General features: G+C 38.7%; 1 protein-coding gene across 11 annotated transcripts in view; it reads left to right on the forward strand.

The window, feature by feature from the left end:
- The window catches only part of ATP9B (ATPase phospholipid transporting 9B), a 172,920-nt gene that overhangs the window by 12,947 nt on the left and 146,119 nt on the right, over window positions 1-13,854 (forward strand). For 9 of the 11 annotated variants that reach the window (XM_019715633.3, XM_074339808.2, XM_074339811.2 and 6 more), the window contains exons 3-5: window positions 157-307; window positions 2,999-3,112; window positions 9,309-9,417. In XM_019715633.3, coding sequence (XP_019571192.3) covers window positions 157-307; window positions 2,999-3,112; window positions 9,309-9,417 — 374 coding nt within the window. The remainder of the gene's footprint in view (window positions 1-156; window positions 308-2,998; window positions 3,113-9,308; window positions 9,418-13,854) is intronic. The other 2 variants (XM_019715655.3, XM_074339810.2) reach the window with 1 other exon arrangement.

The raw sequence follows: 13,854 nt of genomic DNA on the forward strand, positions 1-13,854 counted from the left end.
AATTAGTGTAACTGACCAATTTTAAGAAAACTATGGATTCACGTTAGATACCCTATTGGTGTCTGGTAAATACGGAAGCAGTCGTTGGCTATAAGTATGTAGAATTCATTTAAAAACAACCAGAAGCACGCAGTATGTATCTTTTGTTTCATGCAGGTGCTGTGATTGGCTGATAAATGTTTGCCAGAGAAAGAGAGAGCTGAGAGCTCGCACAGTGTGGCTTGGACATCCTGAGAAGTGTGAAGAAAAACATCCCAGAAATTCCATCAAAAATCAAAAATACAATGTGTTTACCTTTATACCTGGGGTAAGACTTACATTCTTGAAAATGGTTACATAGCAGAGATTGCTAACTTCCTTTGTCTTCATTGTTGTTATTTTTTCAATTTTTAATTTTTTCCTTGTTAGTTGTGTCATAACCAAATCAACGTCCTTTTGCTTTTGAATCATCCGTGTTTCAAATTGTTGTTAAATAATTCATACACATTTTAATAGGTATGTCAGATTTCATACCTGCTAAGACTTTCAACTGAAGAAAATTTACAGTTATTGCCTTCAATTCTAGATAAACATTTATATTATTGTAGAAATAATCAAGTAAATTAAGTAAAGTTATCAGAAAATAAGTCATAAATTTTGTTTGGCTCAGAATTTGTGTGGAGGGAAAAATGGAAAGAAATGTTTAAAGCCTACCAAGGAACTTCACAATTAAAATAAAATAGTTTTGTTTTACACAAGCATAACTCAGTAACAAAATGTGTCAGCATTTATAGCTGTCTTTTCTATTTCACATTATAAATTTCACACCTTGTTATATCATTAGTTATCTTTAGGTATTGTCCTAATTTTAAATACTGAGGTTTAAATATTGTATTACTTTTTTGTTGCTAGTGGTATATCTGGCTAAAATTACAAAACTAAGTTTATATGTATTTAGAATAGTTGGATAATTTTTGCTTTTTGTACTTCATTCCCTATTTTGATGACAGATTTATCTTCCTGAGGGTAAAAGAAGCTGGTACTGATTATATTTCTATATCAAAGTTTTCAACATGTTCTAGGATTAGCTCTTATGCTATTTTGCAAGAAAAATCTCTTGATTATGTGACATGGGGTCTGCTGTATCTTTCATGTTTTCATTTAAATAATCATGCCGACTTTATATTGGGCGTTGATTGCCTCCCACCCATCCCGTTCAGCCAGTAGTTGGCAAGGGCTTGCTGTGAGTATGATCCTTTATTAAAACACACAAAACCAATGGCTCCAGTGAAAAGACTGGTCTTTTGTTGGGATGATAAAATGTAAACTGTTATAGGCAGCTAACTATACTCATGTTTATCAAATGAAGCTATTGTTTTCTTTTTAGGTTTAAATTATTAAATACTCACTGATTGGCTAAGCATTGCATGTTTTCCTAAAGGTCGCCGAGTTTGTTCAGTAGACAGTATTGATTAGAGTGGCTGGTTGAAACCCAGCAGTGCAGCCTACCTTTGATCAGTGAATTCCCACAGCCTACAGCCTGGGCTGTGTCCTGAAAATACCTACTGATGTGTCTCTACAGCTATTACCATGTGAATGATGTTTTTTCTTAGATTGGCTCTTAAATTAGTCTTTTCATCTAAAATGTAGTATTTGAGAAACATTTGGTAATTGCACAGTAGGATTTCTATGCCATTGTTAGCACGAATGGCAATTTCTGAATTGCTAATAGATATAATTTATGCTAACTGAGATTTTTCAGAAATCACTGAGTAGAAAGAGAGCTTTTTCTCCTGCTGAGATTAATTTATGAAATGATTCAAAATGTTTTTAGAGAGCAATTGCACGATTATGAATATAAACGTGTTACCAGTGTAACCGGTTTTCCAGTCACACATACATGACTGTATGATGAGGCAGATAACTTCATTCTATAAAAGCTGTGGTTCCAGACTCTTTACATCGACAATAAGTACTTAACCCACTGCTCTGCTTGCATAAAAACAAATGGCATCCAAGAGGATTTTGATTTGCAAGTTGCAAGTTTGTAATAAGTTTCACTGTAATTGTAGTGTGCTATGGGAATTATTCTCATCTATACATATAACTTGTTCCATTTTGATTTTCAATTTATTGATGTGAGAATTTATAAATAGAAGTCTATTCATATACCAGATAGTGGCTTTCTTCCTTAAAGATAATTCTGTTTGAACGAAAATGCAAAAACAAAAAGCTGCAGGATTTGCATTCCTAAAATTTTATTGAATGATGGTATTTATTTTATATTTGAAAATATTTTTGAAGATCAACTACTAAAGGACTGTAAAGAGTATATCGGTAGCTGTCTTCCTGAAAATTGCTATGTAATTTACATACCTCTATTTTATCATTTCTTATACTTTGAGGGAAATAAGTACTTACAGGAAATTAAGTCAGTTTTTTGGGGGGAAGTCATACCTGTTTATGTTTTGCTTGTTCACTCAGTCTTTGTAAAGCTACCCAGATAGCCACATTCAGAAAATATGGTTATCATATTTTCTTTTTTACCATTTCATAAATGTAAGGTTAACACAACTTTTCCATTGTAAGATTTTCCGAGTCGTTATCAAGGTACACATTTGTGTGTATTTTTACTGACTTGTTAACATTGGGAAGGCTTCACTATCTCATTTGCTTTGATGTGAATATAAAGATTCATTCATCGAATAGAAGATGAATGTGGAAAACTGGAAGATTGCATACAAGAAAATCAAAAGCTTTTCGAGGACACTTTGAACATTGTTGAAAGTTCTGTCTTTTTTTCAGTTTATTTTAAATATAAGTTGGGGTAACCTTATTTCTGTATATGACTTAGTTATTGGAAAGTCAATGTCAAAATTACTGAATTTCCTGTAAATAAGGGCATATGTGTATTGCTTGATGGAAATATAGTTAGGTATTGTGCTGATTTTAATTATTTAACTGAGGTATTAAAGATTTTCCTTGGAAAGACTGTTAATTTTTTCTTTTCCTTTTTTAGGTTTTATATGAACAATTCAAGTTTTTCTTGAATCTCTATTTTCTGGTAGTCTCCTGCTCACAGTTTGTACCAGCATTGAAAATAGGCTATCTCTACACCTACTGGGCTCCTCTGGTAAAAGAAAAGATTTTTGAAATTAAGTTAAATTGTTAAATATTTAGAATGTAGTCGTAAGAGTTGAGATGGGTAATAGAGAAATTGATCAGCTTTTACAAACGTGATACTGTTGCTGTGTGTCATTCCATTTTTGTTAAAAGATTTTACAGAGTTCTGTCACTTGAGTACTTGGCAGCCCTATAACAGCCCCCCGCCAGCTCCCTCCTGGGCCTACAGAGCTGCTGGGAAGGGCACTGAGTGGTCTGCTCGGTAACTCATGACATCCTGACCGATGGATGGCTTTCACCTCTGGCTGACGGTGGCGGTGCTAAAGTAGCCCAGTGAAGTCCAGACAATTTCTGCTTGACAGCTCAATGTATAAAACTTTTTGAAAGACAGATGGTACTCATCATTGGATAGTTCCATTTCAAACACTCACTGTCTTGGTAGTTTTATGCTGTTTGCTCATAGTTTTTATTAATTTCCAGCTTATAGAGACAGACGCGTGTCTTCTTGCTTCCTTCACCTAGAAAAATGTACTGCTTCCCACTGCCCCCTGTGGGGCAGACTCCCGAGTAACATGGCCAGGGAACTTGGGCAGTGAGGGGAGCCCTTCGTAGAAATCCTGTCCCGTTCCCATAGGCCAGGGTAGCGGGGATGTGAGCGATGAACATGACCCTATGGAACAGAACCCCAAATTCCCAATAAATAAATTGTTTCCACTTATTAAATTAGCGAGATTGAAGGAGACCTTGTGCTGGCAATATAAAGTGGTGGTAGTGGAAACGTCAGTCTGTACATTCGCAGGCTACTGTGGTCATATATATCAAAGGCCTGGGAAGGGATGCAGTGTTTTTATTTGACGAATTTATCCTGAAGTAGGAATGATTGGTCACAAAGTCTAAAGAATGTCTGTTATTTTTTGATGAAAAAATGATTTAAAGTTTCAGATGTCCAGCAATGGATTGTTTAACTGTGCTACATGCCATGCAGATGTTGGAATACTGTGTTACTGCGTATTAAATACAAGAAGTATTTCATAATATTAGAGGTACATATATTAAAATAAGTGGGAAAGTGGGTTAAAATATGGAAAGAATGACATATACACTCTTTGATCAGCCGGGAGTGAGTGTGTCTGTGTCCAGCTCGTCTAAGCCATGTGGATACAGCCGTAAATCAGACAGATGGTGCCGTCCTGACAGCTCAGGTCTGGGGAAGAAAGAGAATTTGAACAGGACCACGTGCCCCGCAGCCAGCCAGCGCTGAGGGAGAAATACAAAGTAGGACAGGAGATGGAGAATGATGCAGTTATTTCAACAGGGTGGTCGAAGAAGCCCTTCTGAGGGGGTGGGTGGTGTTCGAATGGCATCTGAGTGATGGGAGAGAGTGGGTGGGCCCCATACAGATCAGAGAAGCGAGTGTGGAAGGCACAGGGGACAGTGGTTGCAGAAGGCCGTCGGGCTACAGGACGCTTGGTGGGCCGCAGTGTGAGGACGGGACCACTTGGAAAAGAGGTGGGAGCGGGGCTGGCTCAGCTCCTCCAGGGCTCTCAGTGTTTGTCATGAATGGAATGGGCGCCGTGTGTTTGTGCCTGTGGCTTGCGCCCATGAGGAACACTGATGCTTGCAGTGCAGTGGGGAAGTTGGTGTGAAAGCCACCAGCCATGGAGAGGGGCCTTTTCTTCCTTCTTTTCTCTCAGCCTTTTTCCCCCTGGAGATACCTCTGTTCTGAAGCTGAGGTTATCATCGCTATGCAGCTCTTAGTCATTTCAGTGCTGTTTGTATCATTAAACTGTGCAGTATTGTTTTGCATGATTAAGTTTTATAGAGAGGGTATCTTACTCTACATTTTTTTGCAACGTGCTTTGTTTTGCTTAACATTGGTTTATAAAATTGATCCATGTTGACACATGTATCTAGTTCATTGGTCTTTCACGTCTCTAAAGTATTCCTTTTTATGACTATCACAATTATTGGTCCATCCTCCTTGGAAAGGACTTTTAGGTTGTTTCTCGTTTTCCATAATCACAGACTTTGCTGTAACGACCAGTCCAAATGCATGGTCCTGTGCACGTGGGCCAGGACTGCCAAGGGCCCTATGTGCCCTGAAGTCTCATTTGAAAGTGCTGTTATTGTTCCATTTTCTTTTTAAACAGAGGAAATCTTCAACAGGGGTTTCTTCCTAAATTCCTGAATCCTTGGTCTTTCTCGACCAGTGGATTTTAGCTGCAGCCCTACGTCCAGGGCCTGGTGTGGCCTGTGATTGTCATGTGCACTTGAGGTTGTCAGGCATCTCTCTGCTTGCTCTCAGGTTTTGTAAGGTTGTTCAAGCAAAAGGAATCAGTATTTCCGTGTTTCACCTGGCCCAAAACCCTCCAGGGAAGCATAAAGGCATCTTATATTTGATGTCTGACGTCCACTAATTTTAAAGAAAACAGGTTACTTCAAGCTTATACCCTCTGCTCTCTAACTAAAATAGGGATGTTTTGAAAACAGTGATAAGCTTAATTAATAATCTTTCTTTTTCAATCACTTCTGCCAATGTTATGTAGTAGCTTTGGCTCGGAACTAATTTCTGTTATATTTTCCCATATAATAGCGTAAACTGAAAATAAGGTGATTTCATTGTACTGTTGTGTCGGGATGTAGAGTACCTTTCATATTGTTCAGGTTTCAGAACAAGTCTTCAAGGCAAAGCTAGCGTAATCAGAGTGACAGAAAGACTGTCATGCTTCTATCACAAGTAATAAGGTGGAAGAGAGCTGGCCATGCAAAAGAGTTTTAGGTAAAGAAATTAGGGATTTTTAACTCTGCATCTTCCACATGAAGTATGTTCCTGGTGCTTTGTTAATACAGAATTGAAAACCAGATAGGCTGTAGAAGTGAGAGTGGTTTTCAAACCCTTCCTTGTCTCCACCCTTCCTCGTGAGTGTGCCTGCACATTGGAGGTGTGGGCAAAGTATGAAAAGAAAACAAAATCAATTCCTGGGGCTCCCATCTTCCAGAGACTTGTCACAGTCACGTGTTCTTTTTGTGTCTCTGTTTCCTATCTGTGTTAGGGCTGGAGGTACATATCTCATAAGGTTTTTGTGATGTTGAAAAAGTAACTCATTTCAGCTATATAGAAAGGTGTCTGGCATAGAATATTCTTCAAAGGGAAACTGATCCTATAATGTAGCAATAGAATTTATTCTCTTTTTACAAAAATATGTATTGTTTTGGCACTTCCTCCACTTGGCTCCTGGGTTATCTGGAGAAATAGGAGATAGGAGTTCCAGTTCGGGGCACAAGGTTTAGTCCCAGGCTGGAGACTGGCCACGTGGGACCTGCCTGCCATGCAGTTTGACTGACAGGCTCGTGCGCAAGCACCATTCTTTGCAGGTGACAGTGTCTCATCGCGATGCTCTCGTGTTCAGGTCTGCTTTTCCCAGTAGCAGCGCCATAGCTCAAGTACCTGACTTGGTGGGGGCTGAGGTCACGGCAGGGCCCAGCGGGTCCTGTGGGAAGACGTGCTCACCCACACCTTCCATAAACCACCGTGTCTTAGGGCTCAGTGGAGACTCGGCAGATTGAGACTGAAGGTAGAAGCCCACGTGTTGTGGACAGTGGGATGAGGAAATGCTGGCCACGGCCTCGCCTATCCCTTAACGAATTTCCCCCCTCGACTGCTGTGGGTACACGCCAGTCGGTTCTTATTTGGACATCTGGGCAATTTCCACTTTCTCGTATTTAGTGCTGGGATTCTTGGTGTTTTTCTTTAGGATACGTTTCTGGAAGTAAAGTTGCTCAGTTAAAGTGTATATTTTAAGGCTTTTTATAATTCTAGTTTCTTACAGCTTTTGGGGGGGGTATCATATTTTTTTGTCTTTTGCTAATTCTAGTTCTAATAAAATAATGAATTTACATTCAAGTAAGAGTACTTCTGTGCCCCCAAGTAATAGGTTTTTTTTGATGACTACTTGATTCATCGCTGCTTTGTCACAAGTTTCCAGCTTTGGAAAACCCAGCTATACGTCCATTCCTAGAGCACATACTTCCCTCTAATATGGAGCTATTTAGTCATAATATAGAACTCTCTCTTGTTCTTAAAATCTTGTGCTTTGCACAGCTAACATACCCTAATGCTGGAAGACTGGGTGCTGTCCCCCTGAGATCAGGAACAAGACAAGGTGACTGCGCCCATTGTTACTCAGCACTGAACTGAAGGCAAAAGGAGTAGGGCATTGAGATGGACAGGAAGAAGAAAGGCTACCTCTGTTTGCGGGTGGTGTTACCTGGTATGTGGGAAAATCCACACACAGAAATATTGGAACTAATGGATGAGTCAGGTTGTAGGATACAAGCTAAACATACAAACACCATTTGTATTTTTATACACTAGCAATGACCATCCAAAAATGACATTAGGATAACAATTCTGTTTATAATAGCATCAAAAAGAAAAAAAGGGAATAGATTTAGCTAAAGTGCAAGATCGCATACTAAAAACTATACATTTCTGAAAAAAATTAGAGAAGATCTAAATAAATGGAAAGTCATTCCATGTTCAAGAATTGAAAGACTTAGTATTACTACCATGACAGTGCTCTCCAAATCGATCCTCAGATTCAGGGCAGTCTCTGTCTAAACCCTAGCTGGCGTTCTGCGGAAATGGACAAGCTGGTCCTAAAATTCATATGAAAATGCAAGAGACCCAGAGTAGCCAGTAAAACCTAGAACAGTAGATCAAAGTTGGCGGACTCATACTTCCATTTTATAACTTACTACAAAGCTAGTGTAATCAAGACCATGTCATGCTAGCAGATGGATAGATGTGTAGATCAAGCAACACAATTGAGAGTCCAGAAATAAACCTTCCCCTTTATGATAAATTGGTTTTTGGCAAGGGTACCAAGACTGTTCAATGGAGAAATAATATTTTCAACAAATGGTGACGGGAGCATTGGACCATGTAGACTGACGCTGGGGCCCTGCACTGGCGTTCAGGGCTGACTGCGGAAAGAGGAGTACATTCCAGTAAATACAAGAAGCGTGCTCCAGTGGCCCATGTCACGTACCTATTGGCTGTACAGAAAAAACTAGAGGAAAAGATTACTCTCCTTTCAATGGACGTTCATCCATGGTGTGTTATTTACGGAGGAGCCTGCAGCACGTGCATTAGTAACACGCGCCTGCTGACAAGGGCTCTTGGATCACAGGGAGATTGTTCACATCTCGTGTCAGAAAATACATACGTAGCTTTAAAAAACATGGACATAAGCCACGTGAGTGGTGTAACGGTTCACAATAGATTACGAGAGTATAAAAGTGTTACTTAGAGAGCATCAAATTAGTCAGGTTTTCAGTTTAAAAATGAGAGAAAAAAGCACTGTGACTACACATGTGTGCTCAAGTGCAGTTAGTTGCGTGATGTACTACGTAAGAAAATCAATCAGTTTAAATGTCACTTGGGATTGGCTTTGTGTCCCGAAATGCTTTTATTCTATCCAAAGTAAGGTTTAAGTGCAGAAATGATAAAATCTTTATGTCAGTCTTTGCCAATTTGATATTTGAATGTCTGAGTGTTCCAAACCTAATTCATGGGTTTATTGAAGATTGTTAATTTCTTTTCCTTTGGGTTACTAAGTATTTTCTGATGTTTAGCTTGAAGTATACATTACAATGTGAATTTTTAAAATTGGCTGGGATAGTATAAGAATTGTAAATCTTTTACTATATATAATATCATATTCCTTTTATAATATTTCATTGTTACTTTTCATCGTTTTTCTTTGTGTTCATTTATTTTATGTTTTAGAAATAGTATACAGTTGACCCCTGAACAGCATGGGAGTTAGGGCGCCACACAGTCAAAATTCCACATAGAACTTTCGATTCGCCCAAAGCTTAGTTGTTCCTGGGCATCTGTGGGGGACGGGTTCCAGAACCCCCTACAGATACCAGAATCCACGGATGCTCCAGTCCTGTGTATAACATGGCGTGCAGCTATGCCGGTTCAGTGGCAGGTGGCCTCCTGCATCCGTGGACTGACTCACACCTGCAAATCAAAACTGGTACAGGTATTTATTGAAAAAAATCTGTGTATAAGTGCACCCGTGTTTTTCAAAGGTCAACTGTAAATTGAGGGGAAAAAAGGTAAAACTAAATAGTAAAAGAAGTTTCCCTTTTTTGTTAAAGTCAAGTTTTCTCAAATACCTGATTTTGTTTTATAGGGATTTGTCTTGGCTGTTACTATCACGAGGGAAGCAATTGATGAATTTCGGCGTTTTCAGCGAGACAAGGAAGTGAATTCACAACTATACAGCAAGCTTACAGTAAGAGGTTAGTTAGCAAGACACTTTTAATCCAGCTTATCATTTGTTTGGTGTAATCATCATTTTAGAGTTGACATAAACAAAAGAAAACGTGTCTTCTGTTACTGGAAATAGTATTATGTGATTGCATGTGGTATCTAATTAATTGTCTTATAATAATATACATACAGTTTCAGAGTAGACTGGTATTCATTCTCTAGATACTTGGATATATGTGTGTGTGATTATATATATACACACATGCACGTACACACATATGTTAGTAATTGCATAGTGTGCTCTGTTAGGATTTGTGTATAATGCTTGTGTACTTAGACACACGTAGGACCCAACTGGTGTTCACACATTTTCTGTGAATCGTATAATAGTATCACCTTATTTAAATCTCTCTTTGCATTATATTTTGTATACGATTGTAAAGTCAGACGTCTAATACCAGGGCTATGCTTAAGTAAAGGACTTTGAGCGCCTAAAATAAATGTCACGATACCAGGTGGTAACTGATATGTGCCTGTTTCTCCTTCACCTTCATCCAGGGCTTACCGCTTGATGTTTAGTCCTAGTAATAGAAGAGAAGCAATGTTTTAGAAAGGAAATGGGTGGAGCTATTACAAATAGGCATTGTGACAGTAGAAAAGTGACAAGCACACCTTGGCAATGAGGGAAGGCATTGCAAAACTAAATGGGTATGCATAATAACCTCAGTGTTTAGTAGGAAGTTTAGAGTGGCTTCTCTTTATATGAGTAATATGGACATTTGTAGAATGAATTATTTGAAATAATCCTGTTCAAAAAAATATTAATTTACAGTATATTGGGATATATTTCATATAACATAAAATTCATCCATTTATACAATTCAGTGGTTTTGGGTGTACTCAGAGTTATGAAACCATCACCATGATAATTTTAGAACATTTTAATATTCCAGGAAGAAAGCCTGCACGTATTAACAGTCACCCTCCATTCCTGTTCCTTCCCTACCCTCCTCCAGCCCCAGCAACCCTTAATCTACTTGTGTCTCCAAATTTGCCTCTTCTGAGCATTGCACATAAATGGGATCATCAGTGTGCAGCCTTTTGTCACTGGCTTCTTTCACTTGGCAAAATGTTTTCAAGATTCCACGTTGTGGCATGTGTCAGTACTTTCTTTTTGTTGACAGATAATGTTCCACTGTATGATATATCACATTTTGTTTACCCATTCATTAGTAGATGGACATTGGGATTATTTCCACTTTTAATGCTGTTATGAACATTTGTGTACAAGTTTCTGTGTGAACATGGTTTTTATTTCTTTTTTACACATTCCTAGGAGTGAAACTGCTAATTTATATGGTAACTATGTTTTTGATGACCTGTCAAACTGTTTTCCTAATTGGCTGCATCATTTCACATTCTCACGAGCCATGTATGAGGGTTGCAGTTTCTCCACATCCTTACCGACACTTGTTATGGTCTCTCTTTGATTGTAGCCATCCTCGTGCACGTGAGGTGGGGTCTCCCTTTGGTTTTGATTTGCTTTTCCCCACAGCCTGATGATGCAGAGCATCTTCCCATGTGCTTCCTCCTGGCCATTTGGAAATCATCTTTGGAGAAATGTGTATTCAGATTCTTTGCCTCCTTTTTAACTGGGTTATTTTTTTTATTATTATTGAGTTATAAGAGTTCTTTATGTATTCTGGCTTTAAGTCCCTTGTCAGATACATGATTTGGAAATATTTTGTCTCATGCTTTGGGTTGTTTTTTCTCTTTCTTGATGGTGTCCTCTGCTACATTTTTAATTTTAAAGAAGTCCAACTCATCTGTTTTTTCTTTTGTTGCTTGTGCTTTGGGGGTTTTATCTAAGAAACAGTTTGCCAACCCAAGATTACAAAGATTTACTTCTATATTTTCTTCTAGGAGTTCTATAGTTTGAGTTCTTACATTTAGGTTTGTGATTCATTTTCATTTCATATTTTGTGTATGGTTAGTCCACATTCTTTTGCATGTGATTATCAAGTTGTCCCAGTACCATTTGTTGAAAAGATTATTCTTGATTGAATTGAAAAATTAATTATTAAAAAGCTTTGATGCTTAAAGTCTGGCATGCTAGAGGAAAAGTGTGTTGTAGACCAGAAGGTTAGCTTTAGTTTTGCGAAAAAGAATCCCCAGAATGGCCAGGTAAATTAGGTGTAATGGTGCTCTGTCTTTTTTTAGAATATACTATAGATCCTGGCTTGTTTTTAAAATTGTTTTAATTGTGGTATTTGTGCAGAGCAGAAATTTGTTTCTGTGCATTAATTGTATCATTCAAAAATAAATGGTGTGGTGATATCAGTGAAAATGGCAGCTCCACATGTCCCTTCTTCCACAGAAAGAAAAACATCATAATGTTTCCATATCGGATTAGAATAGGCAGAAGAAACAATCAGTGATCTTCGAACCTAGGTCACATGAAATAATCCAGTCTGAGGAGCAGAAAGAAGAATGAAGAAAAATAAATAACTCCTAGGAGACTTGTGGGATAACATCAAGTGTACTAATTTACACATAGTAGAATCTTAGGAGGAGAGGAGAGAGAAAGGGAAGAGACATATTTGAAGGAATAGCCGTTTACTTCCCTAATTTGATAAAAGACATCAGTCTGTACATTCAGGGCGTTCAGTGAACCCCTGGGAGGATAAATGCAACAGGAGAGCCACATTGAGACATATAGTCAGACTGTTGAAACCCAGGGACCAGGAGAACATCCTGAGATCAGCCAGAGAACACCCACCTATCACATACAAGGGGTCTCCAATCAGATGATGAGAAACCAGCAGGAGGAGCACAGTGGGGTGACATTTAAAAAATAGTGAAAGAAAACTGTCAATCAAGAATTCTATATCCAGTAAAAGTGTCATTCAAAAACGAAGGAGAAATTGTGACATTCTCAGATAAATTTAGAATTGAAAACAGGAAACTCAAGCAAATACACATACATCCACGTTCATTGCAGCACTGTTTACAATCGCCAAAAGGTGATAACCCAAATGTCCCTCAGAGGATGACTGGATAAACAAAACTGTGCTGTATTCGTACATTGCAGTGTTAGCGAACCATACAATTTAATGAAATACTGATACATGGTGTAACATGGATGAATCTTGAAAATAATTATGCTGTGTGAAAGGAGCTGGACACAGAAGGTCACATACTGTGTAATTTCATTACATGAAATACACTGATATGTGAAGTAATTGGGATAGAATGCAGACTGTGGTGGCCTGGCCTGGGGAAGTTGGGGATGGGGGTAAGTGCTCCATGTGGGGATGGAAGTGTTTTGGAAAATGACGGGGTTGGTTGTACAACACTGAATGTCCTCAGTGCCACTGAATTGTCCACTTAAAAACGGCCGATTTCATGTTATGTCATTTTCACCTAAAAGGAATGCAAAATGTTGGCGAAGACATACTGATACTGTCTTTTATATTTCTGTGATAGTTGAAGTCAAAATACTTTATAAATAATTTTTAGTAGGTTTATTTCAAATACTGAAGGAAATTTACCTTTAAAAAAATTGGTCATCGTTGCTGGTGATTTATGAAATGGACATGGTGTAATGGTAGCTGCTGTTTCCTGTGTGGCAGATGACATTCACCATGTTCCTCTGTCCACGGGCGGGGAGAGGGGTGGTATTACCTCCAGGTTACAGATGTGAAACCTGAGGCCCGTGCTGAATAACCTGCACTGAGTCAAGTGAATTCCCATGTAAACCTGGACCATTCTGGCCATTCTGACACCCAGTGTTCTTTCAACTGTGGTGCGTTGCTTTGTGGCTGGTTGCTCTGATGCAAATGATTGAGGAGTAAAATCTAGGGCATAAGAAATACATGTTTATGCTTATTATTGGGCACAGTTTAAAATTTATTTTGTTGTCGAGAATATTTGCTGCCCATCTCCTTAATTTCTAATATTTCACAGTTACTTATCTGAATGGCATTGGTGGCTACTTGTGTGATTTACTGTGGTTTGTTGTGTCATTTGCAGTATTAGAACTTTTAATATTTGGAGGTCTTCAGCACATCCTTGTAGAAATACACTGGAAAATGCTCTCTCTCTCTCTTTAAGGAAAGCCACTTCCACTTTTAAGTATGCTAATGTCTTAAAGGTGCTTCGTCTGGGAGCCGAGCATATTTTAACTGATAGATGATCTCAGTCAACCCTGATGATTTTTAGTTAGCTTTTTGTTGTAGTGCCTAGAAGCTGCTTTTCTTGTGTGGGAGTTTTCCATGTCTGATGCTGCTCCTTCCCTTCCTTTCTCCTCGTTTAGGGCTGCTCTTATCCTTAGCTTTTGCCTCCTAATAGAGGAGAACATAAGTAGATCCCCCTGCTCGTTGGCAGCTCTTGCAGGACTCCTGATGAAGGGCAGTGGGAACTGCGGACCACTCTCCCTTCCGGGTCTTGGCATCAGGGCTGTGTTT

The sequence above is a fragment of the Rhinolophus sinicus genome, chromosome 4, assembly GCF_057876585.1.
Source record: "Rhinolophus sinicus isolate RSI-liver-muscle chromosome 4, RSI-T2T, whole genome shotgun sequence".
NCBI classification, from domain to species: Eukaryota; Metazoa; Chordata; class Mammalia; order Chiroptera; family Rhinolophidae; genus Rhinolophus; species Rhinolophus sinicus.